General features: G+C 36.8%; 2 protein-coding genes across 7 annotated transcripts in view; both read right to left on the bottom strand.

Moving 5' to 3' along the window:
* LOC126698785 (probable disease resistance protein At4g27220) overlaps positions 1–27,999 on the bottom strand; it is a 171,541-nt gene that overhangs the window by 106,559 nt on the left and 36,983 nt on the right. The gene's annotated exons all lie outside the window — the stretch shown is intronic.
* LOC126698786 (uncharacterized) lies at positions 4–27,914 on the bottom strand. Its single transcript, XM_050396227.1, has 6 exons — positions 26,707–27,914; positions 24,810–25,544; positions 11,437–12,174; positions 9,180–9,917; positions 2,752–3,639; positions 4–354 (listed from the first exon to the last, which is right to left on the bottom strand). Exons 1-6 carry the CDS (start codon positions 27,790–27,792, stop codon positions 286–288), a joined length of 4,254 nt encoding a protein of 1,417 aa, XP_050252184.1. The 5' UTR covers positions 27,793–27,914; the 3' UTR covers positions 4–285.

Raw genomic sequence — 27,999 nt, 5'->3', positions numbered from 1 at the left:
TACTTATCCATAACACACCAATTCATTAAGGCAAACTTTTTGATCCATCCAATAATGTCTACAACTCTAACATCACAACCAAAAACAAAAAACACTACATCACTCGTTCAACAATAAAAGTTATATTGTTCTAGAAATCAATCATTAATAAATTAAAAGATCAATCTTCTTTTGAGTCATTCTCGAAGTCATTTTAAATATTTTTCTCTCCATTTTCACTTGAATCTTATTGAGTCATCCTCCAAAGCTATCACCAGCGTTTTCTTGTCTCCCCTTACTTGAATCTTACACTGAGTCATCCTCCAAGTCATCAACATCATTTTCCTCTCTGGCTTCACTTGTGCTTGTATTGATCTGCAATAAAAGAGGTTCAAATTAATGCCCCAAACGAAAACTAATCCATAAAAATAAAGATATGAAAGAGAAAATTAATCCCAAAACAACATAACACTAGATCATGATCTAATCAACAATCTCATTCTTATATACAATAATAAATGCAATTGATACCTAAGTTAGAAGATCCAACAAGCACAAGAACAAATATCAAGTCTTTTCTAACCAAATTCCTCAAGAACAAAAATAAGATCTTTTAATTTAAAACCAGTTGAATTCACTTTTGTTTTAATGTATAAACTAACTCAATATTAAATAAACTAATTTAAAACTAGTTGAATTCACGTTCCAGTGCATTGCACCTTTTAACGACCATCAGTGAAAAAGATTATTGAGAGTCTGTTTAGGATTTATTTATTTTGCTGAAACTGAAAACTTTTTGTTGGAAGTACTGTAAATAAAAGTAAAAGTTAGCTGAAATAGTATAATGGAACCCATAAATAGTACCAAAAAATATTGTGAAACTCATAAATAGTAGCAAAAATAAACCGAATAATAAAATAAGCTGACAAAATTAAGTCATGTCAAATGCACACTAACAATTGCAAGTATACATATTATATATTACTAGTCGTGGACCCGCGTGCTCCGCGTGATAATATTTTTAGGATGATCTCATTAAATTTATTTTTTGCAGTTTAGACTAATTTAATAAATAATAATGTATTTCATAATCATATTTTCATTTATTATAGGAATAATCACAGATGTAATATATATAATATTTTCGTACCAAAATGAAAGCAATACAATTTTTCATGAGAATTCAAAAGTAGTAAAAATATTAATTTTTTAATAAAAATTATTTATAACATTTTGTGTATCATTAAAAAGTATATAAAATATGATTTTTTTTTTTTTAGTTTAAAAAAATAAACTTTTTCAAGTTTAAAAAAAAAAACTTTTTCAAATCCAATTGTATCTACAATACAATCAAAAACACCAAAAAACTTATAAAAAAAATCAACAAAAATTACAATTCAAAAAGAGAAAGGGAAAAATAAAAATCACATCAAAGTCAAACTTCTTCTTCCGAATATGTAAAACATTTCAATCATGATGTGATCAAGCCAAATATCTAATGCATAATCAAATTCAAAATTTTTAATAAGATTTTGAAGTGACACAATAGAAATATGTCATTATTCCCAAGAAAAAAAGTGTTGGTTATAACTTTATATATAATGATGTAACCAAGAGTACAAAAGGGAAATTTAGAGAATTTTTTTTTTTGTAAAAATAAGAAGTATTGTGTTAATACTATCATAATCTAATCTAACACCTAATCCAACATATGAAAAATGAGTAGATAAATAAATAATTTTAAACACAAAATTGATTTTTTTTTTCTTAAAAATCTCAAAGAATACACAAATGAGATAAGGAATATGAACAATACAAAATATTTGTAAATGCTTCAAACAATTACTCAAGCATCTAAAAATATCATATAATAGAGACATAACAATTTGCTGCTAATTTGTTAAACAAAATATTTACAAATAATGAAAGGAAATTGCACAAATACCATCTTTTTCAACTACATTAAATGTTCTTCATTGTATTGTCTAAACTATCCTGCTGTTTTTCAAATAAACTAAAACTTGTCAACAACACAAAATATGGACATATTATAATATGATTTTTCCCTAAATCTGGTCAACAACATTAAAACTATTTTGTGTTGTAAATAAAATGATAAAACAAATACTTGCATCAAATAACACATATAAATTAGTCAATAATAAAACAATGGGAGTACAAACCTCATAAAAAAAATCCAGCAAAAAATGAGAGAGTGAGAGAGAGAGAGAGGGAGGGAGGGTGAGAAATAACCTTTTTGTGTGGGAAAGTATACATAAAATGGGAGAGAGTAACAAATTTATAGTAAGAAGATGAGAATAAGAAAAGTCAAAATAAAGGAAGATAAATAGACAAAATTATATGTAAAGTTAAAACTGTCTAAGAGAAATATGTATAGGCAATACTAAGTTATAATATCAAAATTAAAGTAGGTGAATATGTAAAGTTAAAACAGCCTAAGATGAATTTGTAAAGCCAATTTATATATATATATATATATAATATTGTTAAAAAAATTAAAGGTAAAAAATAAATATGAAAAAAAATAATGATGTGGCAATGACGTGGAGGATGAGGTGGCTTAACAGAAGCGTAGTAACAATAAATGCTACGCTTCAGCTTTTAGATATATATAGATTAACGTTATGTTACCTGGGAATTTAGGATATGTGACCATTGGGTCGCATCATGTCACTTTCCTTGTGTTAACTCCAAACAAAAATGCTTTTAAGAATTACATAAAATAAAAACGTGAGAACATAGTCAACATACCTTCTGAGTGAATAGTTGTCTTAAGCATGGATCATTGTTTTTCTCCCAACATCTTTTTATGAAGGTATTCACATCTTCCACCGGGAACAGTCCTCTTTGGTATGCCGACCAATAGTTTCCGTCCAGTTCAACACGCTCTAGCTTCTGCATGCTTAGGACTCCATTAGAGAAGATCTTCAATTCCGGGCATCGGGCCACATATAGAGATTCCATTGACGGGAATTTTATGGTGCGATTATCCAAGTGGAAGAAGCTTCCCAGAGTGGGTAAATCATAAAGCCACAAATATTTCAATTGATTGAAACAAATCTCATCTCCTGCGTCACCTTCTCCCTCGTTTGTGACTATTTCTCTCATTCTTTTGCATCCAAATAAACTCAATTCTTTGAGTTGGACCAAACTTTTGACGGTTGAGGAAGTTGCTAAACTAATCAACCCATGACATTCCGATACTTTCAAAGTGTATAAATTTCGTAAACACATTGAGGATGGTACTAAATTTTTTAATTTGCCGCAATATGATACATGTAGAGACTCCAAATTTTGAATGCCCCTACCTTGTTGAGAGTTTTCCTTCCACAAATGCATCAACTTGGGCATTTTAGATAGATGTAAAGTTGTCAAACGTTCGAACATCTCAGCATATTGTCCTTCGTTATCGACAATTCCACATGGACAAATTTCTTCCAAGAAAAAATTAGAGATGTGAAGCTCCTTAAGATTGTACAATCCTTGAACAAATACCCAAGGGAATGCTGTTGACCTATCTTTGTTGTACAGCCCGAGGACTTTTAGTTTGCAAGAGAACTGTGTTTTTAATCGATCATATGCCTGATTTATGGTATCATCCCAATTTAATTTCAATTCTTCCAAGTTAGACAATGTATCCTGAGAAAGATCAAAGCATTGAACAAAAGAAAGGAAAAGTTAGTGTTCTCTAAGCAAGTTTAGGATAATATTCCCAACTATTTCAAGTAGGGATCGAATGTATCTAACCAGTGGCAAAGTTAGGATATCAACTCAATTGGGGGAGATTAAATGAAAAAATTGAAAGTATAATTAAATTGGAAAAATAATAATGGGTATGAATAACAAAACAGGTACACAATACTATGATATGTTATTTTCATACAAATCTCTATGATACTGTGATTGTTAGCGAGTCCATCGACAAGCAAAGTCTATGTTGGCGTACTTCTAGAGTCATCGTGTGACTTGATGAGTTCGGTGCAAATGTTGCAGGGTTAAGGATGCTCTGTCTTTTATGCCTGAACATGTGGAAACACTTCAACATGCTGTCTGATGGACTTGTAGAAGAAATGGGGTTTAGGATTTTGATATGATTAATTTTAAAATGAATAAAAATTAAAGAGAAATGATATGTTCATTACATTTTCACAATATTTTTACAACAAATTTTAAGTGGCAGGTTGTTACTGGTTGTTATAGTTGGGGTAAAAAAGTAATCTTAGTGTTTGGTTCAAATTTGAACTAATAACAACTAATCACTTATGATTTGTTGTGAAAATGTTATGGACATAGTACTTCTCTAGAAACAAAAGAGATTAGGTGGTGAGTGGTAGTGTCTCATTGGTCTCTTAGAGATTACCTAAAATCTAATTAGGTAGAAAGTGATTTCATTAAGATAAGAGGGGAGGTTTTGGTTTAGGTGCGTTGAAAAAAAAATGGTGCTGGGTGTGTTGATGAATCCATTTGGGTATTGCAAGATTTCTTTCTTTTTGTGTTTTCAGTACTTAAAAAACTAACTTGAAAACATGGTGACAAACACACTTTTTTGTAATTGGAAAACAAATTTTGAATTTAATTTTTTGATGATTGTTTTCACATTGTTTTGAAAACAAAAAACCCCAATACTCTAACCAAACAGGGGTGCACCCACTATGAAAAGACAAAAACTAGTATGATGATAGTTGTTTCTTTCTTCGAGTAAAGGGGCTTTATGTATGTGTTATTAGGGGCAATTTAACATCAGATAATATTATATATGATTTTGGGGAGGTCGTGGGGCGATTGCTTATATATGATTTTCTTACATCAGATACTAATATTATATATGATTTTCTAAAGTCAGATACTATGTCATGATTGATTATCTTGTGTGATGATGCCAAAAATCGTCAGTAAGTTGCACAATCCTCACGTGCTTGAGACAAAAACCTGCGAAATAAAGAAAGAGAAGACCTCACAGAGAGTACCGGTGTGGTACCAGCCAAATACCCTCCAAAGTTAAGTTAGAGAACTTTTACAACTTTAGAGTGCCAGAGCTGGGGTAAATTATGCATCCCTCGATTTCTTGGGTTTTGGGTTTTTATAGTAGTGTAGAGCCAACCTTCGTTTCTTGATGGAGAAGGTGTTTCCTCCTGGGGAAGATCCTCATTAATACACGTATTTTGCGGGATCCTTTCTTTGTAAAGACTTCGTTGATTAGGGTTAGTCATAGGGTACAATATATTTCCATATGAGGTTCCTTGGAGACCACTTAGACCACGTAGGTGACATGTGTCCTTGCTACCCGTCTCCCTTGTGTCCGTCTTGTTGGACTCCATCCACTACGGAGAGTTCGTCCGTCTTTCCTGCCCTTCCATTCGGGACATGATCCCTTCCACCAGTTATTTGTCTGTCAGTCTGTTTAGACCGTCCCTTTTCTTAACTCCGTTGCTTACAATTGACTCAATTAATTGGGTCTATCTACCTTGGGTTTTATCCCCTTCAGCGTGTAATGATTGCATATAACACCATCTCACACTGGAGTAAACCCCACAAATGAATTACTGATCTGTATGTGAGAGAGGCATAATATGCAACTTGGGGGATTTCGTTTCAAACAAAATTGCTCACGCACAAAAGTTTTGAGTACAAATATGCACAATGTGTTTTTTTTTTTTTTTTAAAGGAAATATAAAAAGTAAAAAAGATCCAATTCAACTAGAGTTTGCCAGTTGTGGTTTTAAAGGTGTGTTTAAAAGTTGAATTTTTTACCTTTTTTATTTATTTATTTATTTATTTAAAATTTTTAGATATGATAGATTTCAATTTATAGTATTGATTGCATTATTATAGTTTCTTATTATCAAGTCAAGACACCTAGTGATTTTTTGTGTGTGTGGAATTTTGACCTAGATCTTTTTTTTTTTTTTTTTTTATAATAGACTTTATTCGTTGAAGTAGTTGGAACCTACAAGAAAAATTTTAAGCCAAAGACAAAAATAACCAACAAAATATGATGTTAGGATTTAAATATCTTAGTTTATATGAGCAAACATGTGAATCATAATTTGTCTTGTTATAGTCTTTAGAGTTTATAGGTATGTTAAGATAGGTGCTCAAGGTTTTGTTTCTCAGTGTGCAAGGATGAAAATTCGATTCATTTCAACTGATCAAAAACTTATAGTTTTGATTAATCGAAATGTGTTTTCACTAAAATGGATTTTTAGCCTAGCGGACCATCAAGTGATTTGGGTTTCAAATCTATTTTACTCAATATTTAAAGAAAACCCTAACAAACGTTTTTAGGAACTTTGGAGCTACTCATTTGAGATCTAAACGATTTTGTGCCTACTAGGGGTGGCATTAGCTTTAGTCTAGGGTGTTCAAATGAACTCCAAGAGCTTGCAAAGGAAAAAAAAATTTCTTTTGTTTGACCTTCTTAAATAAAATTTTGAACACCTTGAGTCTCTAGAGAAATGATATGTACATAACATTTTCACAACAAATCCTAAGAAACAGGTTGTTAATAGCTATTACAAGAATAGGCAAAATAGTAATTTTTGTGGTGGATTAAAATTAGAATTGTAACAACCTACCACATAGAATTTGTTGTGAACATAGCACATCTCAAGTCCTTGACCTTAAATCTTTTTTAAGTCCAACTGAAATTAGTTTGACTATGATCCTATTAACAATCTATTCTTGCAAATTAAAGTTACAATTGATTTATACTTCTGACTGAATTTGTGAATGGAATAGCTAATTTTATATGTGTTCTTAATTTCTTGTTTGTTTAATGGGTACTGAGGCATGGGCTAGTCAATTCATCAGTGATTAGCGAATGTTAATACTAAAAGACAATTAAACAATTAGACAATGAGTGATTCTAAAAAAATAAATATAAAAACATTAGACAAGAGGCATATAGAACAAGGGAGTGATTGAATGAAGACAAAAGCAAAAGTTAACACAACAAAAGTTTTCTTAATATAATTACAAACACCAATAGTTGTCAAAGTTGAGTTGAATTGTTAAATAAAAGAATTGTGAAGAGTAAACATATAAACTAATAGATAAAAACATTATAAGCAATAATAATTAAAGTTCACTTAACAACAATAATTAATATGTTTATTGTATTTTTTATATTTTTAATCTGAGATTGATTTCCTATTCTAGTCTAATCTAAGTATATATGTGTGTTAAGCTTCTTTCTAGAGACTTGAACCCGGCTCTTACTTCCCCCCTTCCAACTTCCTTCTATAATTAATATGTTCATTATATTAAGAAACAATATACCAAATGAACTTATAGTTTATCTTTTATAATCTTGCTAGTACTATGAACAAATTTGTCATAAGAAAACCATGTAGACTGCAAGATTCTTCTCCTACTCAAGATTCATCTTCTTATTGAACCCCATAGAAAAAAAAATCTAGAGCCGCCACTAATGCTTACTGCTACCAGTGTTCATTCTCATACAATCAAAATTGATGAATCTAAAGTTGCTACAAATTAGTCATCAAAGGTGTTGAATCTAATCTTCAAGGGAATATTGCATTCAAGGATTAGAGGTTCACATTGTAGTGAATTGCTATCAGAGATGTCTGTGGATCTCAGAACTTAGTTTGATAACTATAGTTAAGTTTACAAAGAATAGAGTTATCTAGTCTGTAAACATTTATTTAATAGTGGACCTGTTCACCCCGGGATTGATAAGGTCAAGTCCTCCAAAGTTTTTCCTGTGTAATTAGTTTGTTTTACAGGTTTTTTCCTCAATCATAAAAATAACATATGTTTTTTTTTTTTTACTTTTCCACTCTATGCATGCTATTGATGTTTATCTTATTTTTAAAGGCTATTCATAATAAATCTAATAATCAACTTGGCCTTAAATGTGATTAATAATCATATTTGATAGTGGTCTAAACCCAACATGTGACAAATCATATGCAAAATTATGGGTAGAATGGGTTGAGATACCCATCAAAATTGTCCCCTAATTCATATGCATCAACAACTTTTTTAATAAACTGAAACAAAAAATTTGAAACTATCACGAGATCAGCAAAACATATATTAGTCAAACCCAAAATTCTGAAATTATTTTAGAACCAAACTCAAATAAAAGTTTAGAAAATTAAACAATAATATGGAATCCGACCTACCAACCATAATTAATTTGAAAATTATCTATTGACTAGTAAAATGAAAGGCTTCTCTATATAAATTATCAAACACAAAAATGATACCCTAATTAGTTTTAAAGAAGATGATTTCATATAAGGTTTTAGTCAGTTGGATATCTCAATTATGTCCTTCATTTTCCAAAAAAGAAATCTGAAAAATATCGTTAAGGTAGCAATGAACCTATCCAATGTATCTAATTTCTTATTATGAACATTTACTTGTTAGTTCGTATCAAGGGAGTCAAACTGTACCGGATGCTGTGCCGGTTTGGCTAGCAGTACGATATATTTCGGATACCGGTCAATACCGGTGTACCGTTTCGAGTTTTCCACTATTTTATATATATATATATATATATATGTATGTATGTATGTATGTATGTGTGTGTGTGTATATATATATTATAATAAATATAAAAGTTTACCATAAAACATTTCCTCAATTCAGAAGTAATTATTCATGGTTTTAGACTTTAGTATCAATTAAAAAAAAAACACACACACAATATAAAAAATAAAAAGCTTAAAAGTTACCATTACATACTAAGAAAACAAATAATATTAATAAGTTAATACAAATAAGTTACCATTTTACCCTAACAAAAATTTAAAAATTTAAAAATTACAAAACTTATAAAAAAATAAAAAATAAAAAAACTTTTTTCTGTACCGGCCGGTATTTAAATTAGTACGAAACGTTGATGTTTCGATACTGGTATACATACCAGTACGGTACATACTAGCCGGTACCGATATGGTATTGACTACCTTGGTTGGTATAGCTTCAACATAGCTATGGTACAGCTGGAAACTGGGCTCCTAATCCTACTACTTTTTTTTTTTTTTTTAAAGTTTTTTATAGATAACCTAATTGAACTATTTATATGTAGTCCCACTAGTCATTTTAGTATTAAAAAATTGTTATTAAATTTAGTTTTTTGATTATTTTATAATAATTACACTAGCTAGTGTCATATACATGTTAACAAAGAGACAAGTACAAATCCATACCTTTTCAATTGGAAAGAGGGGCTGCTGAATCTGAACATGATGCCCCAACTCATCTCTTTCTTGGAAGCTTAACTCATTCGAAGCAATCATCTTCACTTTGTCACAATTCTTTATCCTCAACCTTTTCAACGATGGCCACTCTAAAGTGTGTTTTCCTGGATAAAAATACTTGAGTTCAGGCAGTGATTCAAGATATAGAGAGGTTATTCGTGGGAACACAAATTTAATTGTTGTTTCCATTCCTTCTTCCAGAGCAACAATTTCCTCCAATCCACAACCATGTATTGTTAGACTCTCAATTTGTTCAAGACTCTTGGCCACCGAGACCGGAAAAAGACTTTTCAGAATTTTACAATTAAAAACTTCAACAGTCCGTAGATTTTGAAATTTCAAAATTGCTTGGAGATCCAAACTCCATACATGCTTAAGCTTTGGAAGATTGAATAACCACAGGACTCTCAACTGAGTGGATACCGTATCACAAATTTCATCAACATTTACCTCTCTAATTTCAAATACCTCTTCTACATAATTGCAATTCCCTATCTTCAATTCTTCAAGATTTTGGAGTCTTCTCAACATATTAGGCGGAAAAATGTTAATTAGATTTTTACATCCGCCAACAAGCAACTTTTTTAGTTTGCAAAAGGAATCTGGTACAAGTTGATGATTGTGCCACAACATCTTCAGGTTATCCATGAAAGTGATGTGTATATACTCCAAGTTAGGAAATGCAACCTACAGTTCTCACATATTTATTGACTGAGTCAATAACATAGCCTTTATATTCCCAAATAATTGAGAAAAAGAAGATTTATGTTGGGAATAAGAAATAGAGAGAGACATGGGAAAGCTTAAAATTAAATTGTAATCTACAAAACCACGTGGCTAGTACAACATGGAGCAAACTAATGAAAGCATTGAGGAAAAAAGAAACAAACCACCCTTCAATTGAAGAGAAATTCTATGGGAGTACAGAGGTTAGTTTCTTCAAGTTCAATTCTTTATAAAATGTGATGGCTGTACTCTCGAAATTCAGATAACCAAAATAATAAAAACAAAAACAATTGAATTGTTTGATTTTTAATTTTATTTTTGAGAATCAATTGAATTGATTGATTTGCTTCTGTAAGATCTCGTGAGTTTAGGGCAAATTATTTAGGTAAGAGATTCTATATATTGTATGAACTGGCTTTAAATCACATAATGAGAAATGATTAAGTGGTCACAAATTTTTATAAAGTTATTTGGGATATTTTTTAACAATTGATTATATTAGTACTAGTATAACATCTACTCTAAACAATAGTCTCTAATGCAATGAGTTTGAAATAGTTCAACTGGTATGAGTTAATTAACCTTAACTCACATGATTGAAATGCATGATTTCCCCTATACTAATTTTTTCTCCCTTTGTATATTTTATCCCTACCTAACCCTTAGTAAGCTCTCAACCTTCATATGAAAAAATAATAATAATAAAATAAATATTACGTCCACAATATTTTAATAATAATTTTACAATAACAACAAAAATTATGATATATTCAAAAAGAAAGAGTAAAAAAAAAATAATAATAATAATGGAGAGCCATTTTAGGAGTGGTGGTGCACTTTAACCAAAAAAAATAAAAAAAAGGAAAGAAAGAAGTCATTTTTAATAGAGGAAGTCTTTTCTTCTTCTTCCTCTTTCTTTCTTTTTTTTTTTTTTTTTTTTTTTTTTTTTTTTTTTTTTTTTTTTTTTTTTTGGAGAACCTGAAAGGAAGGGTTTTGATTGTACTGCATGTTAGGATAGATGTAAAAATTGGTGGTGTAACGTGTAAAAAAAAAAAAAATGATTGTACCAAGGACAAGGTGGTGCACATTTAAGGGCGTGGGGTAGGGGGGAAGCATATTTAATGTAGGAAAAATTAAAAGCACGTAACCGAAAGAAATTGAAAAATAATAATAATAATAATAATAATAATAATAATAATAATAAATGGAGCAGTTCAAAAGCACCCCAAAAGGAAGAAAAAAAAAATGTCAACCGAACAATGTCCATCAAGTATAAAAGCTATACAATTCAAATATTTTAACGTGGTTTAACAAAAAAAAGAAAAGAAAATATTCAAACATTTTGGTGGAATTATTTGTGTACCTAGACTTATTGATTAACAAATTGTTATAGTATTAGTTTTAATTTTTGGATAATTACACAAAGTGTTATATGCTTATATATATATATATTAACAAATAAACAAGTACATGTCCATACCTTTTCAATCAGAAAAAGGGGTTGCTGAACTGGAACATGATGGCCCAACTCGTTTGTATCTGAGAAGCTTAATTCATTTGATGCAAAAATCTTTACTTTGTTGCATTCAGATATGCACAAATAATTTAGTGATGGCCATTCTGAAGTGTGTTTTCCTGGATAGAAACACTTGAGTTCAGGTAACGAAAAAAGACATAGAGAGAATAGTCTTGGGAACACAAACTTAGTCACTGTTTCCAATCCTTCTTCCATAGCAACAATTTCCTCCAATCCACAATCGAATATTTCTAGCCACTGAAGTTGTTCAAGATTTTTGGCCACTGAGACTGGAAAAAGACTTTTCAGACTTTTACAGTTAGAAACTTTAATAGTATGTAGATTTTGAAATATCAAAATTGCTTGGAGATCCAAACTCCATACATGCTTAAGCTTTGGAAGATTGAATAGCGTCAGGACTCTCAACTTATTGGATATCGTATCACATATTTCATCAACATTTACCCCCCTAATGTCAAATACCTCTTCTACCGAATTGCAATCCCTTATCTCCAAATTTTCAAGATTTTGGAGTCTTCTCAACATATTAGGCGGAAAAATGTTCATTAGATTTTTACATCTTGCAATGCCTAACTTTTTTAGTTTGCAAAAGGAATCTGGAACGAGTTGATAATTGTGCCACAACATCTTCAGGTTATCTTTGTCACTGATGCATATATTCTCCAAATTAGAAAATGCAACCTACAGTTCTCACATATTTATTGAGTGAGTCAGTAACATACCTTTATATTACCAAAATAATTGAGAAACAGAAGATTTAAGTTTTTTTTTTTTTTTTTTTTTTTTTTTTTTTTTTTTTTTTTTTTTTTTTTTTGAGAATGAAGATTATTTAGGTTGGTTATAAGACAGAGACAAACATGGGAAAAGTTAATATTAAATTATATTCTAAAAAACCACGACGCTAGTACAACATGGAGCAAACTAATGAAAGAATTGAGGAAAAATGGAGCAAATTAATGCAGCCAGAGTGTTAGTTGTGGAGCATTTAATATGGAGGCATCAGCTTTTCCTGGAATTACTTTACCGCCATGCTCCAGTGTGCTTACTTTCTGTACCTATCTTTTTCCTTAAGGTGCTTTGGAAGATTGTCTTTGTCGGTAAATCAATTTTCTTCTACCTCGGCTTTTGCTAGCCGAGGACAGCATTGTCCTCGGCACGGTTTTCTGGGTCGCGATGATTACCACTAGGGGTGTTCACCAAACTGCACAAACCGCAAAAACCGCACCAAAACCACCTGCAAAATAGCATAACCGCACCGCACCGCAAGTAATAGTGCACCGCACCGCACCACACCGCATGGTGCAGTGCGGTTTGCGGTTTTATAATAAGAAAACCGCACAAACCGCACCGCACCGCACCCTCTCTATATATTAATATATTTAATTATTTTTTATATTAAATATATTATTAACAGTTTAATAACCCCAGTTTTCAAAAAAAAAAAAAAGTTTGATAACCCTAGCAAGTGTTGATTAAGAAAGCCAGCCCAAAAAAAAAAAAAAAAAAAAACTAGCTCAATAGTTTAAAACTTGGACCAAAATAAAGGGAAAAATTAGTTTTGAGCTGGGTAGAAAAAGCCCAAAATTTGAAATATATACTGATTTCAAATCATTCAAACCGCATCTTATACACCGCACCGCATATGTGACCGCAAAAATGAAGTGCGGTGCGGTTATGGTTTTCGCTAAACTTTAAATCGCACCGCACCACACCGCACCGCACATGTGACCGCAAAAATAAGATGCGTTGCAGTTATGGTTTTAGCTAAACCGCACCGCAAAGTACGGTGCTAAAAATGACCCAAAACTGCACCGCACCGCACCGCGAACACCCCTAATTACCACTGTCTTCTTCATACACAATTATGGACCTCAGCATGGGCCTCAGGCCCAGTACGAAAGGTGGATGTATGTCACTGGGCTTTATGACCCCACAATAGCCCCTCAAAATTCTGCTATCTGGCCCCTCGGACAGAAAAGAGGATTTTGATGTCCTCGGGCGTATCTTGGGCTTGTTATGTCTTGTCTTCTGCTGGCGTCAGTGCATTTTTAATTGCCCAAGGCATGTTCCTGACGCTTCGGTATTTGGAGCGTGCTCTTATTAAATTCCTGCGGCTAGTTGTCCCCCACGTTCTACGGTGCGATGGCGATCCAACGATGGAGATTTTTTCCAAATCATGAGTGGGAAAACTCCTGTTGCTACTTCGATTTGGGTATAAATACCCATTTAAATCAATTTGCCCAAATTACCTTTGCATTCAAGAGCTCCTACGCACATACGTTGAATCTACCAATCCTTCTTACTCATTCATGTCTCTTCAAAAGCCTGTCCAAGGACACTTTCCTCATTCTTGTAAGTTATTTCCAAACTTTTCATATTTTCTTTACTTTCCTTTTCCTGTGTCTTTCTTCCTTTGCCTCTTTTCCCGACTTTCTTTAGTTTCTCTGAACTTTTCTTGGGGATGGGTAGATTTAAGAGTTTGGTAGATTCTGAGGAAGGGATGGAAATATTTAGGGCTGACTACAGGATTCCACCCAATGTGGGCCTGAAATATTGTGAGGAGGATGAATGGCATTTTCTAAGGCAAGTAGGTGAGGTGGTGATTCCCATGATTGCCTTAATAGAAGGTGGCGTGAGAATCCCTATGGGGCCGGTGATGAGGGATTACCTTAGGTTTGTTAGGCTAGCCCCCACTCAGTGCGTCCCAAACTTCTTCAGGATACTAGGGTGTGTAGACGCCTTAAATGAGAAAATTGGGCTATGGTTGACCCATCACGATGTGAATTGGGTCTATAACCTTCACCACCCGAAGGGGAAGGGGTACTACCTGAAAACAAGGCAACTTGAGATCAGGCTCATACAATGCCTTCCTAAGTCTAGTAAGGGGCTAAACAAGGATTTTTTGATCGTGTCCGAGGAGTGGCATAATGGCATCTCTTGCCCAACGGAAGAGAGGCAACTAGGTGGGGCTCTAGAGATAGGAGTAGAACTTGTTCACTACTTTATCATGATTTGTGTGGTTTGGCCTCTAACCCTTTACTTTTTATGGTTCTGCAAACAGAGGTGCCATCGAACCAAATTTCAGTTTGGTTAACAAGGAGAGCTTGGACTACATCCTCAAGGCCGAGGTGTTTGTGAACGAGGATGACAATCAGCTCAGGGCGGCAAACCTGATACTAAGGTATACGCCTATCTCTCGTGCCTTCCAAGTGCCAAAGTGTGTTATCAAGGCCTATGATCCACGTCTCCATAGGATCAGTGTTGCCGTTGAGGGGTTTCTGCTCCCTAAGGGTGCTTCAGTTCCGGAGGGCATACCCTTGGTTGGCTTTTCCTCTTCTCATCTAGTGGTAATAGAAGAGGAAGAAAAAATAGAGAAAGAAGAAGAAGTCGTTGAGGTAGGTTCGTCCGAGGACGAATTTGAGGTGTTCAACTGAGCTTAGTCATATGAGGACCCTTTTGGTGATCTCAGCGATCCAAGCTACACTGAAGAAGACTTCCCTTCGGCAGAAAACCTTTTTGAAGACGATATGGGCATTCAAAGGAGGCAAAGTACAAGTTTGCTAGATTTGATAGAGTCCCAGCCGAGGAAGGGGACACAAAGGAGAGCAGCTCAGAGCAAACCCCCTTCCTCTTCTCAGAGGAAGCTCCCTCCTGCTCCATCCAAACTTCCTCCTCCTCCTCCCAAGTCAACCCTACCGTCGAGACCTAAGCCCTCCGACCCCAAACGCAAAAGGGAGTCAAAGGGCAAAGAGGCGGTAGAAGCTGAGAGGCCACACCCTGCACCAGAAGAGGATGCCCAGCGAGCTGCCAAGCAACAAAAGGCTGGGCACAAGGGACTTGAGAAGAGGGTCGATCCTCTGCCTGAGCCCCAAGCCTAGCTCTCGGCTTCAATGCTTAATGGGGCTCCTCTAATGGACAATGCTTCCATCAGGGACTTCTAGGAAGGCACCGGCAGCCATGTGGCCGATGCTTTGGAGAGTGCTCTGCTGCTGCCTTCGGACATGGCCGAGCTGCGATCCTTTAGGAGGTAGGAGGTTTTCCTCAACCTCAAGAGGTACTTGGGCATGGTAAGGTTTCCAACTTAGTTTAATTAGTTAGCCTCTTTTTTTTTTTTTTTTTTTTTTTTTTCCTTTGTTCCCTGTTTACCTTGCATTTGATCTCTTTTTTAGGCTGTTCAGGGCAAAGGAGATAGCCTCCAACTGTAGCAGGTAGCTAGAAGACGAGAGGAATAGGAGTGTTGCGGTTGTAGAAGCCTTTAACATTGCCGACCAATTTACATAGGACCTGAGGAATAAATTGAAGGACGAGGAGAGGGCGAGGAGGAGTGCGGACTCGGTTTTAGAGAGCGCTCAGAAGTAAGCTGAAGACCAGAGGCTGCTCCTTCGCAAGGCCGAGGACCAATTGGCTGCTGCCAAAGGGCAGATTGACTCCTTGAAGAAAAAGTTAGCAGGTGCAAAGAAAGCCAAGGACTCCATGGAGAAAGCCAGGGACGAGGTAGTGTCAGCTTGTGCGGAGGCAGAAAAGGCTAGGAAACTGGTAGAAGAGACCAAAGAGCGGGCCGAGCAGGAAGCTTACGAGATTGGGGTGGCTAAGATTGAGACCAATCTCAGAGCCCAAGTGCCAAGGGTATGCAGGCTCTACTGCTCCTAAGTTTGGGTTAAAGCCCTCAATCAGGCTGGGGTTGAGGCTTCGTCTGAACTTAGGAGAGCAGAGAATGTGTATTACCCCCCGGCTCTCCGAGAGTCTGCTCCCACCAGTTCTGAAGTTGATACTGTCCCCGAAGCGGCAGAGGTAGGTCAAGATAGTGCCACCAATGCTCCAATTCCTCTTGGCACACCTGCCGAGGAGACTGAGCGTCCTGGGGTGCTAGGAAAAGAGAAAATTATTGACCAGGAAGTACCCCAAGATGTGATGAAGCCTCCTGCTGACTCGCAAGCTCCCCTTGCTGAGAAGGAGGCTCCTGAGAAAACGGAGTTAGTTTTGGCCTCCCTTGCTATGCCTCTCAAAGTCACTCCTCCGAGCCAGGGTTTTGAAGCCTTGGACACAGCCTCTCAACAACCTTCTAAGGACAAGTTGACTATAAAGCTGAAGAAATTGGCTATGTCTGTTTATTTATGTTGCTGTTGTCATTTTTTTTTTTTTTTGGTAAATGTACTTGAATTTTTGTAATGAAACTGCCTTTTTGTAATGAAATGTGTGCACTTCCTTTGATGATAAGGCTCTTTGTTTGTGTGATTCGTGTTCTTATTAACATTTGAGTAATCCTAGTAGTGTAACTCATCTTTCACTTTTATTGGGTGGACCATAAGAGAATTTAGGTTTATAATGTAGATCCCATACCTTCTGAATTGGTTACCACAATGGATTAGAGATGCTAAATTCACAGTATTTATGAAAAGAAAAAACTCCAACTTCTGGGCACATACATTATGGCAGGATATGCAAATGGAGATTTTTTAGAAACTCATTGACCTCAGGGAGACACAATAGTATTGACTATAAACGAAAGATAGGCCTAGTGTACCTTGAAATGTTTTAAGTGATGCTCATGGAAGGACATTTGTTTACATCTTTCTTGAATAAGGACAAGGCAGGTGATCCGAGGAGCCAGGCTCCATTTAGGGTCCTGCTTATCACTTAGATAAATGTCTAAAGTAGTTAATTTCCTCAAGGCTTGTGGTCCGAGGATCCCTGCAATGCCTTGGTTCTGTTTAACACTTAGATGGTCACTAAAAGTTATTAGTTTCCCCAAGGTTTGTGGTCCGAGGAGCCATGCAAGACCTTGGTTCTGTCTAATACTTAAATAGTTGCCAAAAGTTATTAGTTTCCCTAAGGTTTGTGGTCCGAGGATCCATGCAAGACCTTGGTTCTGTCTAATACTTTAAATAGTTGCCAAAAGTTATTAGTTTCCCCAAGGTTTGTGGTTCGAGGAGCCATGCAAGACCTTGGTTCTGTCTAATACTTAAATAGTCACCAAAAGTTATTAGTTTCCCCAAGGTTTGTGGTCCGAAGGGCCATGCAAGACCTTGGTTCTGTCTAATACTTAAATAGTTGCCAAAAGTTATTAGTTTCCCCAAAGTTTGTGGTCCGAGGAGCCATGCAAGACCTTGGTTCTGTCTAATACTTAAATAGTTGCCAAAAGTTATTAGTAATAAATCAGAGTGCAAACAAAACTGCTTTCATTAATAATAATACCTTCTTAGGTTATTTACATTCCATGGGCGGAGTACAGCTTTCTCATCTAAGTCTTCTAAATGATATGCACCTATTCCTGCTACTGAAGTGATGCGATATGGTCCTTCATAGTTAGGCCCTAGCTTTCCCTAGGCTGAGTTCTTGGCATTACCCAAAACTTTTCTCAGCACCAAGTCCCCTGGTGCTAATGGTCGTAGCTTCACATTGGCATCATACCCTTGCTTGAGTTTCTGGTGGTAATAGGCTAGTTGGATCATTGCCTTTTCTCTTCTCTTTTAAATTAAGTCCAAACTTTTCCATAGCAGTTCATTGTTGTTGCGCGGAGTGAAGCTACTCGTCCTTAATGTTGGGAAGCTTGTTTCTAGAAGGATGACAGCCTCGGCCCCATAAGTCATGGAAAATGGAGTCTCTTCTGTTAACCGATGTGGTGTAGTCTGATATGTCTATAGGACGTGTGGCAGTTCTTCCACCTATCTTCCCTTCGCATCATCCAATCTCTTTTTCAACCCATTGACTATGACCTTATTAACAGCCTCGGCTTGTCCATTTCCTTGGAGGTAGGTTGGAGTGGAATACCTGTTTGTAATTCCCAGGTCACAACAGTATCTCCTAAAGGCCTTGCTATCAAACTGAAGACCGTTGTCTGAGATGAGGGTATAAGGGACCCCAAATCGAGTGACGATGTTCTTCCAGATAAACTTCTTAGCATCTACATTCCTGATGTTGGCCAAGGGCTCGGCTTCGACCCATTTGGTGAAATAGTCTGTGCCGACCAATAGGTATCTCCTATTTCCTACTACTTTGGGGAAAAGGGCCTACAATATCCAAGCCTCACTGAGCAAACGGCCACGGACTGGAGAGAGGATTGAGGACCCCTCCTGGTTGGTGGATGTTCGGAGCAAATCTCTGGCATTGATCACACTTCTTGACGTATTCTTGGGCTTCCTTGTGCATACCCGGCCACCAATATCCTTGAATGATGGCTCTGTGGGATAGAGATCTTCCTCATGTGTGACTCCCACAAATTCCTTCATGCAACTCCTCGAGCAGCAATTCTGATGCTTCGGGATGTATACATAGCAAATACGGCCCAGAATAGGAGCGCTTGTACAATTTGTGATCCTCGAATAGCTAGAACCGAAGAGCTTTTCTTCACACTTTCTTAGCTTTTGATTTCTCTTCAAGTAGTATGTCATCTTTAAGAAAGCTCACTATAGGATCCATCCAACTTGAACCCACTCTGACTTGATGGATCCAAACCACGTCCTGCTTGACTCCATCTGCTCTGCACAAGTCCTTCACAAGGATGATCCGAGGTAAACCCTGCGCCAAGGAGGTGGCAAGAGTGGCCAATGAATCTGCGTGCATGTTTCCACTCCTAGAGACATGTGATAAGTCAAAGAATTCAAAATCCTATTGCAAGCACCTGACCTGACTCAAGTACTTTTGCATTCTCACATCTCTGGCTTATAGCTCGCCCTTCACTTGGCCCACAACCAATCTCGAGTCCGAGAACGCTTCCACTGCCTTTCCCCCCATTTTCTGTACCATGGCCATTCCTTGCAATAAAGCCTCATATTCGGCTTCGTTGTTTGTGGCTGAGAATCCTAGTCTTAACGATTTCTCTATGGTAATCTTCTCAGGGGATATTAGAACTAGCCTCACTCTAGACCCGCTTTGGTTAGTTGCGCCATCAACGTACATTTTCCAGTGTGAGGGTCCTTGAACGGAAATTGTGCCAATCGATTTTTCACCCATGTTTTGCTCCTCTGCTTTTATTTCTATCGGGGGGTTCGGCAAATTCAGCTATTAAATCAGCGAGGACTTGGCCCTTGATGGAGGTCCGGGGCATGTATTTGATATCGAAAGCTCCTAGAACTGTGCTCCACATAGCAATTCTTCCCGTGTAATCGGCGCTTCGGAGTACAGACTTAAGTGGAAGCTGAGTTAGAACAACAGCTGTATGCGTTTGAAAGTAATGAGGGAGTTTTCGCGTGGCATGCACTACTGCTAAAATTGCCTTCTCCAATGGTATCGTTGCCAAAATTGCCTCACATAATAGACTAGCCGTTGTATGCCACCATCAATTCGTATCAACACCAAGCTTACAGCATGAGGGGCCACCACGATGTAGGCGAACAAAACCTCGTCGGCCTCAGGGCTAGACATGATAGGTGGCTGGGATAGGTATTCCTTAAGTTGCTGGAAGGCTAAAGTGTAATCCTCAGACCATTCAAATCCTTTCCATTTATTCATCAGGAGGTAAAATGGCTCGCACCTATCCGCAGATCTGGAAATAAACCGATTCAAGGCTGCGATCATTCCAGTGAGTCTCTGGACTTCTTTGGGATTTCGAGGAGGCTGCAGATTGTGAATTGGTTTGATCTGATTTGGGCTTACCTCAATTCCCCTATAAGTTACCATATAGCCCAAAAATTTGCTAGACCTGACACTAAATGAGCACTTAGAGGCATTGAGATGCAGTTTGTGTTTCCTTAAGATGTCAAAAATGACTCCGAGGTCTCCCACGTGCTCAGACATCATTTTGCTCTTTACCACCATGTCGTCTATGTAGACTTCAATACTTTTGCCCAACTGTGGCTCAAACATTCTAGTCATCATCCTTTGGTAGGTAGACCCCGCATTCTTCAAACCAAATGGCATCACTTTGTAGTGGTAATTTCCAATAGGAGTCACGAATGCCGTTTTTTCTTGATCATCCAGGGCTAGTGGTATTTGATGATAACCTTGAAAGGCATCTAAGAAACTCATCCGAGGGTGGCCTACAGTTGCATCCACTAACTGGTTTATCTGAGGCATGGGGAACGGGTCTTTTGGATATGCCTTGTTTAAGTCTATGAAGTCCACACAAATTTGCCACTTCCCACTCTTCTTTTTTACAACCACAGTGTTAGCCAACCACTCAGGGTAGGACACCTCCTTGATAGCCCTAGCTTGTTTAAGCTTTCTCACCTTGTCCCTGATAGCGTTAGGGTGCTCCTTGTATGAGCGTCGAGGTGGTTGTTTTTTGGGAGTGGCTAATGGATTTACATTTAAGTGGTGGCAAATGAAGTTCGGATAAATTCCTGGGGCATCATAGGCGTCCTATGCGAACAAATCAATGTTTTCTCTGAGGAACCCTATCAATCACTCCTTTTCCCCAGGGGGTAGTTAAGATCCCACCTAGAAGAACCTCTACGGGTCATCGCCAATGATCACCTTTTCTAAATCCTCACATTTTGCTTCCTCGGCTGGTGCAATAATAGGCAATGCCGGGGTCATTGATTGCTATGAGCTTTCTTCAACATGGGCCGAGGACTCTACTTTAGGCCGATGTGAGATAGCAGACACCAGGCATTCTCTCGCCATAGCCAGGCAACCTCGAATTTTCAGGACCTGGCTCTCGGAAGGGAACTTCACTTTCTGATGTAGGGTGGAGGCAACAGCTCCTAGGGTATGAAGCCAAGGTCTGGCTACAATGGCAATGTAAAGGGAGTAAGTATCCACTACAATGAAGTTAGCCTCCACTATCTCTGGGCTGGTTTGCACAGGTAGTCTAATCTGGCCCTTTGCATGACCATCTTCCTGTCAAAATTCAACAAGGGGGAGCTGTAGGACGTCAAGTCTTTCGGTCTCAGCTTCAGCCCCTTATAGAGATCGGGGTACATGATCTCGGCCCCACTACCACCATCTACCATTACCCTTTTTACGTCGTAACCCCCAATCCGAAGAGTGATTACCAACGCATAGTTGTGGGGTTGGATGGTTCCAATTTTGTCTTCCTTAGAGAAACCCAAGACCGGATGAGGATACACTTTGGGTCTTTTTGGTTCTGGGCCAGAGTTATCGGCGGGTAGTCGACCTACAGACATCACCCTAGTAGGGCATAAGCCCGTCCTCCCCGGAGCGGCAAAGATTACGCTTATCATTCCTATGGTGGTCTTAAGGAAGTGTCTCTCCGGGGCTCTTGGTTTACCTGGCCTTGATGGCCACTAGAAGGATGCAAGAGGTGCCTCAGTTTCCTTTCTCGGACCAGCTGATCAAGGTAGTTCCAAAGGTTTCCTGCAGTCTTCTATAGTATGTCCGTGGTCTTGGTGGTATTGACAATACAAACTCTGATTGCGCTTCATGGAGTCTCCAGCCATCTTATTCAGCCACTTAAAGAATGGCTCATTCTTGATTTTCTCCAAAACTTGATGTACTGGTTCTCTGAATACGACGTTAACCATCTGCATATTGGTTGATCCGGATTGCCTTGTGAAATCTCTCCTTGAATGGTTATCGTTGTATCAGTCTGACCTAAAATCACTCCTCCTTTCCTTTCCCTTGTAGCTGGTCCTCTTCTCCCTTTTTGTATTTGTCAATCCGGTCCATAAGTTGACATACACTGATGACAAGCTTGCCAGTCAAGGATTTTCTCAAGCCGTGCTCAGTTGGGAAACTGCTTTTAAAAGTGCTGATGGCGACGTCATCAAAGTTGCCATCCATCTCATTGTACATTTCTCAATATCTGTCCAAGTATGCTTTCAGAGTTTCTCCCTTATGCATGGATAATGACAACAACGAGCTCAGAGGCCAAGGAGCCCTGCTGTTCATAATGAAGTGAGAGCCAAAGGCTTGGGTAAGCTGCTTATAGGAATCTATGGAGTTCGTCTTCAAGCCGTTGAACCACCTCATCGCTACATGTCCTAGGCTGGACGGGAAAACCTTGCACATCAAAGCTTCGTTCTTGGAGTGGACGACCATTCTCTGATTAAACTGGCTCACATGCTCTACAGGATCCGTTCGACCATTATAAACGGTGAACGTAGGTTGATGGAACCGCCGAGGTAGCCTAGCCCCTTCTATAATGCGTATGAAGGGTGACTTAGAGATCTGATCCAGAGCTTTACTCATGGCATCATTACCCAGACCCCTACTAGATGGGCCCTTTTGTTTTCGTCTATGATGGTGCTCGTCTTTATAAGAGAAGGTCTCGCTTGGAGGAGTTCTTGATCTCTATCTGTAATTGCCGTCCTCTTCATCATTAGAGGATATGTTAGAACCGGAAGGAGATTGCCTCCGCTGTGCATGGCGCAGTTTCTTTTTCAAGTAATCTATCTCCTGCTGCATGGCTTGTTTGTTGTTTTGTCTTTGGGATACGCGACTGCCAACCTGGGAGTGGCTTTTGCTCGTCTGGGTGGTATGCACACTCCCCTCTCGATTCCTTTCATTCTCCCGATTTTGTTCAGGGTCAGGAAAATTACTCTGTCGCTAAGACCCTACGGGTTCTGTCCGTTGGGGATTTGCTTGGTGTGGGTTTTCTTGGTGTGGACTTGATCCTACCATGTTTAACCATTGCACTCACTAACACATAAGTTCCTTCCCACAAACGGCGCCAATTGTAGGGACTGGGTTTGAGCACTTTCCTAAGGGATAAGTGAATTCAAGTCCAGTAAGCCCAATACAATAAATTTGTAGAGAGTGAATGGAAGAACTAGGCTTTAATAAGTGTAACAATAGTTGGAGATGATTTAAAGGATGAACAAGTAAAACAAATATGGACTTTAAGCAAGCAATTCGGTCCTCGGCACTGTTCCGAGGAACTTCAACTTATATATTTCTTGAGTGACAATGATAATGGTTACAAAGTTAGTTTAGATCACTACAGTGTGTCTTCTAGTCAAAAATCCGATCCCTTTCCTTAGGGCTCCTTCTTCCTTATGTACTACTTTCCTTCCTCATCTTCACCGTACATGTGCAGATCGGATTTGATGTTGTTGGTCTTTGTCACATCAACCTCCTCCCAAAGCTCTTAGGTAGTAGCTGTGAGTCTGAAATGCCATTGCTCGGTATCATTTCCACATTAATGCGGTTAGAGTGTTAGTTGTGGAGCATTTAATGTGGAGACAACAGCTTTTCCTGGAATTGCTCTACCGCCATGCTCTAGTGTGCTTACTTTCTATACCTATCTTTTTCCTTGAGGTGCTTTGGAAGATTGTCTTTGTCGGTAAATCAATTTTCTTCTACCTCGGCTTTTGCTAGCCAAGGACAGCGTTGTCCTCGACACGGTTTTCTGGGTCGCGATGATTACCCCTGTCTTCTTCATACACGATTCTGGACCTCGACATGGGCCTCAGGCCCAGTATGTAAGGTGGATGTGTGTCACTGGGCTTTATGACCCCACAGATACTTATTTATTGTTGACACAACAATTATGTTGTCAATAAAATTATGTGTACCAATTATTATTTGCCATGTGGCATTATTTGTCCAACTCATCTAAATGAATGTAGAAATTCGCCATATGTCGAGTGTTGGAAGCTTTATATTTCACAAATGGCAAAGCCATAACCTAGGCTTCTATAATAATATACTATAAGGTAAAATATTATTTTGGTCCTAAATTTTATCAATTTTTCATCCCTATACTTTAAAATGTTTGTTTTTTCTTCTTTAATCTATTGAAAACTTTGTTTTTTGTCTCTAAACATACTAAAAATGTTTTACTTTTGGTCCTTAAATTTTAAAAAAGATTTTTTAGATCACTAAACTATTGGAAAAAAGTTTTTTTTCATCCCTATTTTTGTCTCTAAAGTATTAAAAAAAAAAAAAAAAGACTCTTTACAAAGTTAAGGATGAAAAAAAAAACTTTTTAAATTTTAGGGATAAAAAAAAAAACTTTGGATAAAGTTTATAGACCGAAATAGTACTTTACCTTATATTGTAATTTTATAATAATAAATTGTAATTTTTTCTACATATGAAATTTGATATTTACTATAGTAATTATTCATATGTATTTATTATGGTTATATTTATATATAATTTTATTTATTATACGAGTTGAAGAAGATATGATATGACAATATTCTGAAGTAGGTTTTAAATAAATGAATAATTATTAGGTATTACAGAGCAACAATGATGTAGTGCTTATTTCTTTCACATTTATGTTGGATCCCACTAATTAGGTTCATAGTGGGGTCCATCATAGATGTGAAATGAGGGAGCACCATGTCACCATGCTCTGAGAGCAATTAATCATTTTTCTAAATATAAATTTCAATTTCAAGTATTTCGGATTATTTTAATATAATTATCATATCCATGTCAACAAAGAAACAAGTACAAGTCCATACCTTTTCCATCTGGAAAAAGGGCTGCTGAACCCGAACATGGCCCAACCCATCTGTATTTGGGAAGCTTAATTCATTCAAAGCAACAATCTTCACTTTGTCGCATTTGAGTATCATCAACTGTTTCAGTGATGGCCACTCTATAGTGTGTTTTCCTGGATAGAAACACTTGAGGTCAGGCATCAATTGAAGACTTAGAGAGACTAGTTGTGGGAACACAAACTTAGTCACTGTTTCCAATCCTTCTTCCATAGCAGCAATTTCCTCCAATCCACAATCGTGTATTTTTAGCTTCTTAAGTTGTTTAAGACTTTTGGCCACTGAAGCTGGAAAGAGACTTTTCATACTTTTACAGTTAGAAACTTCAACTTCATGCAGATCTTGAAATGTTAAAATTGCTTGGGGACATGAAGACCATACATGCTTAAGATTCGGTAGATTGATGAACTTCAAGACTTTGAACTGAGTGGATACCACCATATCACATCTTTCATCAACATTTTTCCCTCGAACTTCAAATACCTCTTCTAATAAATTGCAATTTCTTATCTGCAAATCTTCAAGATTCTGGAGTCTGCTCAAGATATTAGGCTGAAAAATGTTTATTAGATTTTCACAGTCATCAACACGCAATTGTTTTAGCTTGCAAAAAGAGTCTGAATCGAGTTGATTGTGCCACAACATCTTCAGCTTATATATGGCATCGATGTGTAGATTCTCCAAGTTAGAAAATGCAACCTACAATTCTCACATATTTATTGAGTGAGTCAATAACATACCTTTATATTACCCAAAGAAGAAGAAGATTTATGTTGAGAATAAGACATAAAGACAAACATGAGAAAAGTTAATTAAATTATATTCCAAAAACCCACGAAGCAAGTAGAACATGGAAGAAACTAATAAAAGAAAGGGGGAAACGGGAAAAAAAACCAGCCTTTTAATGAAGAGAGATTTGAGTGGCAAACAGTAGGTTCATTTCTTCAAGTTCTTTCTAAAATGTGATGTCTGTGCTCACAAAATTTAGATGACAATATTGCTTCGAGGATAAAAAAAAAATCAATTGAATTTCTTTAAGTAAAATCTCGCTTTGGGGCAAATTATTTAGCTCAGAGATTCTAAAGAATAAAGACCAATTTTGGTGTATCCCAAACGATGATTAGTGGTAGTGTGCCACATTGCAACCCCACCAGCACAAACCCATTGCATCTGATTTTAATGTCTGCACTCATACCCAAACCACTTTAGCAACAATTTTCTCTTCCCGTCCTGTTGGGTAATGGGCACCCGACCCAACCCGATTTGTTTGTTTGTTTGTTTTTTTTTTTTTCACAAGAATGAGAGTTGAAAATGGGGGTAGTTTTAGTTTTATTGAAGCTTAAAACGGCAATAAAAATATATATACAATTTCCCTCTAGATTTCTATGGTTAACAAACTTAGTTTGGACCTTAACACTAGTAATTAAACAAACTAATTTAAACATTCTAATTATATTACAAATGATCAAATAAGTTAAGTAAGGAAATAAAAAGGGCATGATTGAAGTAATTTGACATGCACAAAGAAAATCAATTGTTGACTAATAAGAAGATTGGTGTGATATGTGTTTGTCTAACATATTCCCTCATAAGGAAATTTCGTAAGCAAATTACATCAATCTAGTAATTTGTGGGAAGTAAATGATGTTAATAGAATCAATACTTTCCATCAAAATGAAAGTCATAATCATGATATATAAGGGATTTGACTTTGCAATAATGAATAACTAGCAAGTAATTTCCATACAAGTGACAGTCAAATTCATGCTCAACTTTTAGTATAATGCTCAACACTGAAATGTGTATGTGTGAAAGTTATCACAATCTGTAGAGGATATTAAATCATAAGTCATAACAATACCTTTTTGTTGAAAAGTGGTTGAGAATCAACATTAGAACAAAAGCCCTTTAAATTTGGTAATCTTTTCAGATTTAAAGAACGCAATTGAGGGAAGTCAATTGTATCTGTAGTGATGTCATCATTGACCTGTATCCCATGATTTCTTTCCTCTGCAACAATTGCACTCATTACCTTGCAATCCTCAATCTCTATTTCTTGGAGTTTCGAAAAGCATCTGAGCAAGGTTGGGGAGAAGACAAATACCAAATTATCACATTTTCTTATTTTTAACTTTCTCAAGTTGTGGAAAGACCCCATTGCAAGTTGGTTTTGGCATATATTTTCCAAATTGGTCATATTGACTAGAGAAAGTAACTCTAAAACCGGAAAGGCAACACATATCGAATCAATGATGTATTGAATCTCAACACTGTTTTGAACATAAAGATGCTTCAATCGTGGAAAACCTTCCTTATCAACTTCAGAAAGAATATTTTTAATACCCTTCCCAGGAGCCAAAGTGAGATATTCGCAACTTTTCAATAAAATTTTAATTCCATCCTCTTCTTGTAAGCTTCTATCAAGGTCAATTTTCAATGTTCTTGAGATTTCAAACTCAACACGACTATTACTATCCCAATCCCAATTAGGGCCTATTAATATTTCATATCTTACCAACTTATCAAAAAGTAAGGCATTTGGTATAATATTGGGATTCGGAATATGTATACATAATGTGGTCAAGTGTAATAAATGATCCAACTCTGAGACTCTAGCATTGCTTCTTTCTGTAATTTCTCCGCCAACCTGCCATTGATTAAAGCTCCGATTCATGTGTATTTCTTCTAAATTTTTTAAATTTGATAATACATTTGATGGAATGGCTTCAAGTTCGGTGCACCTTCTCAAATCCAACAATTGAAGCTGAGTCAATTGCCTTAATCCTATGGGTAACTTCTTAATCTCGGAATCAACTAGGACAAGAGCTTTCAAATTCTTCAATTCTCCAATTAAAGCCAAGTCTTCTGACTCGCACTCAAGCAAAGCCAATGTCTGGAGGTTCTGAAGAAGTGAAAGGGATGAAGGAAGTGGGAGACTTGCTCTCATCAAAACTAAAACTTTTAAATTTTTTGCCCCTTCAAAAATGTGATTAGGAATCTGCAAAGAATTTTCTTTATCACCCAAAATAATGAAGTTAAGTTGAGGACATTCCAACTGATGAGGATAAAAACACTGGCAAGGGTGACGGCACGTGCCTGACAAGGGTGACGGCACGTACCTGACAAAGGCGACGGTGCAGACCTGGTAAGTGAA

Source organism: Quercus robur, chromosome 9, assembly GCF_932294415.1.
Source record: "Quercus robur chromosome 9, dhQueRobu3.1, whole genome shotgun sequence".
Lineage (NCBI taxonomy): Eukaryota > Viridiplantae > Streptophyta > Magnoliopsida > Fagales > Fagaceae > Quercus > Quercus robur.
The sequence above is the reverse complement of the archived record's forward strand: the minus strand, read 5'-3'. Positions and strand labels throughout refer to the sequence as shown.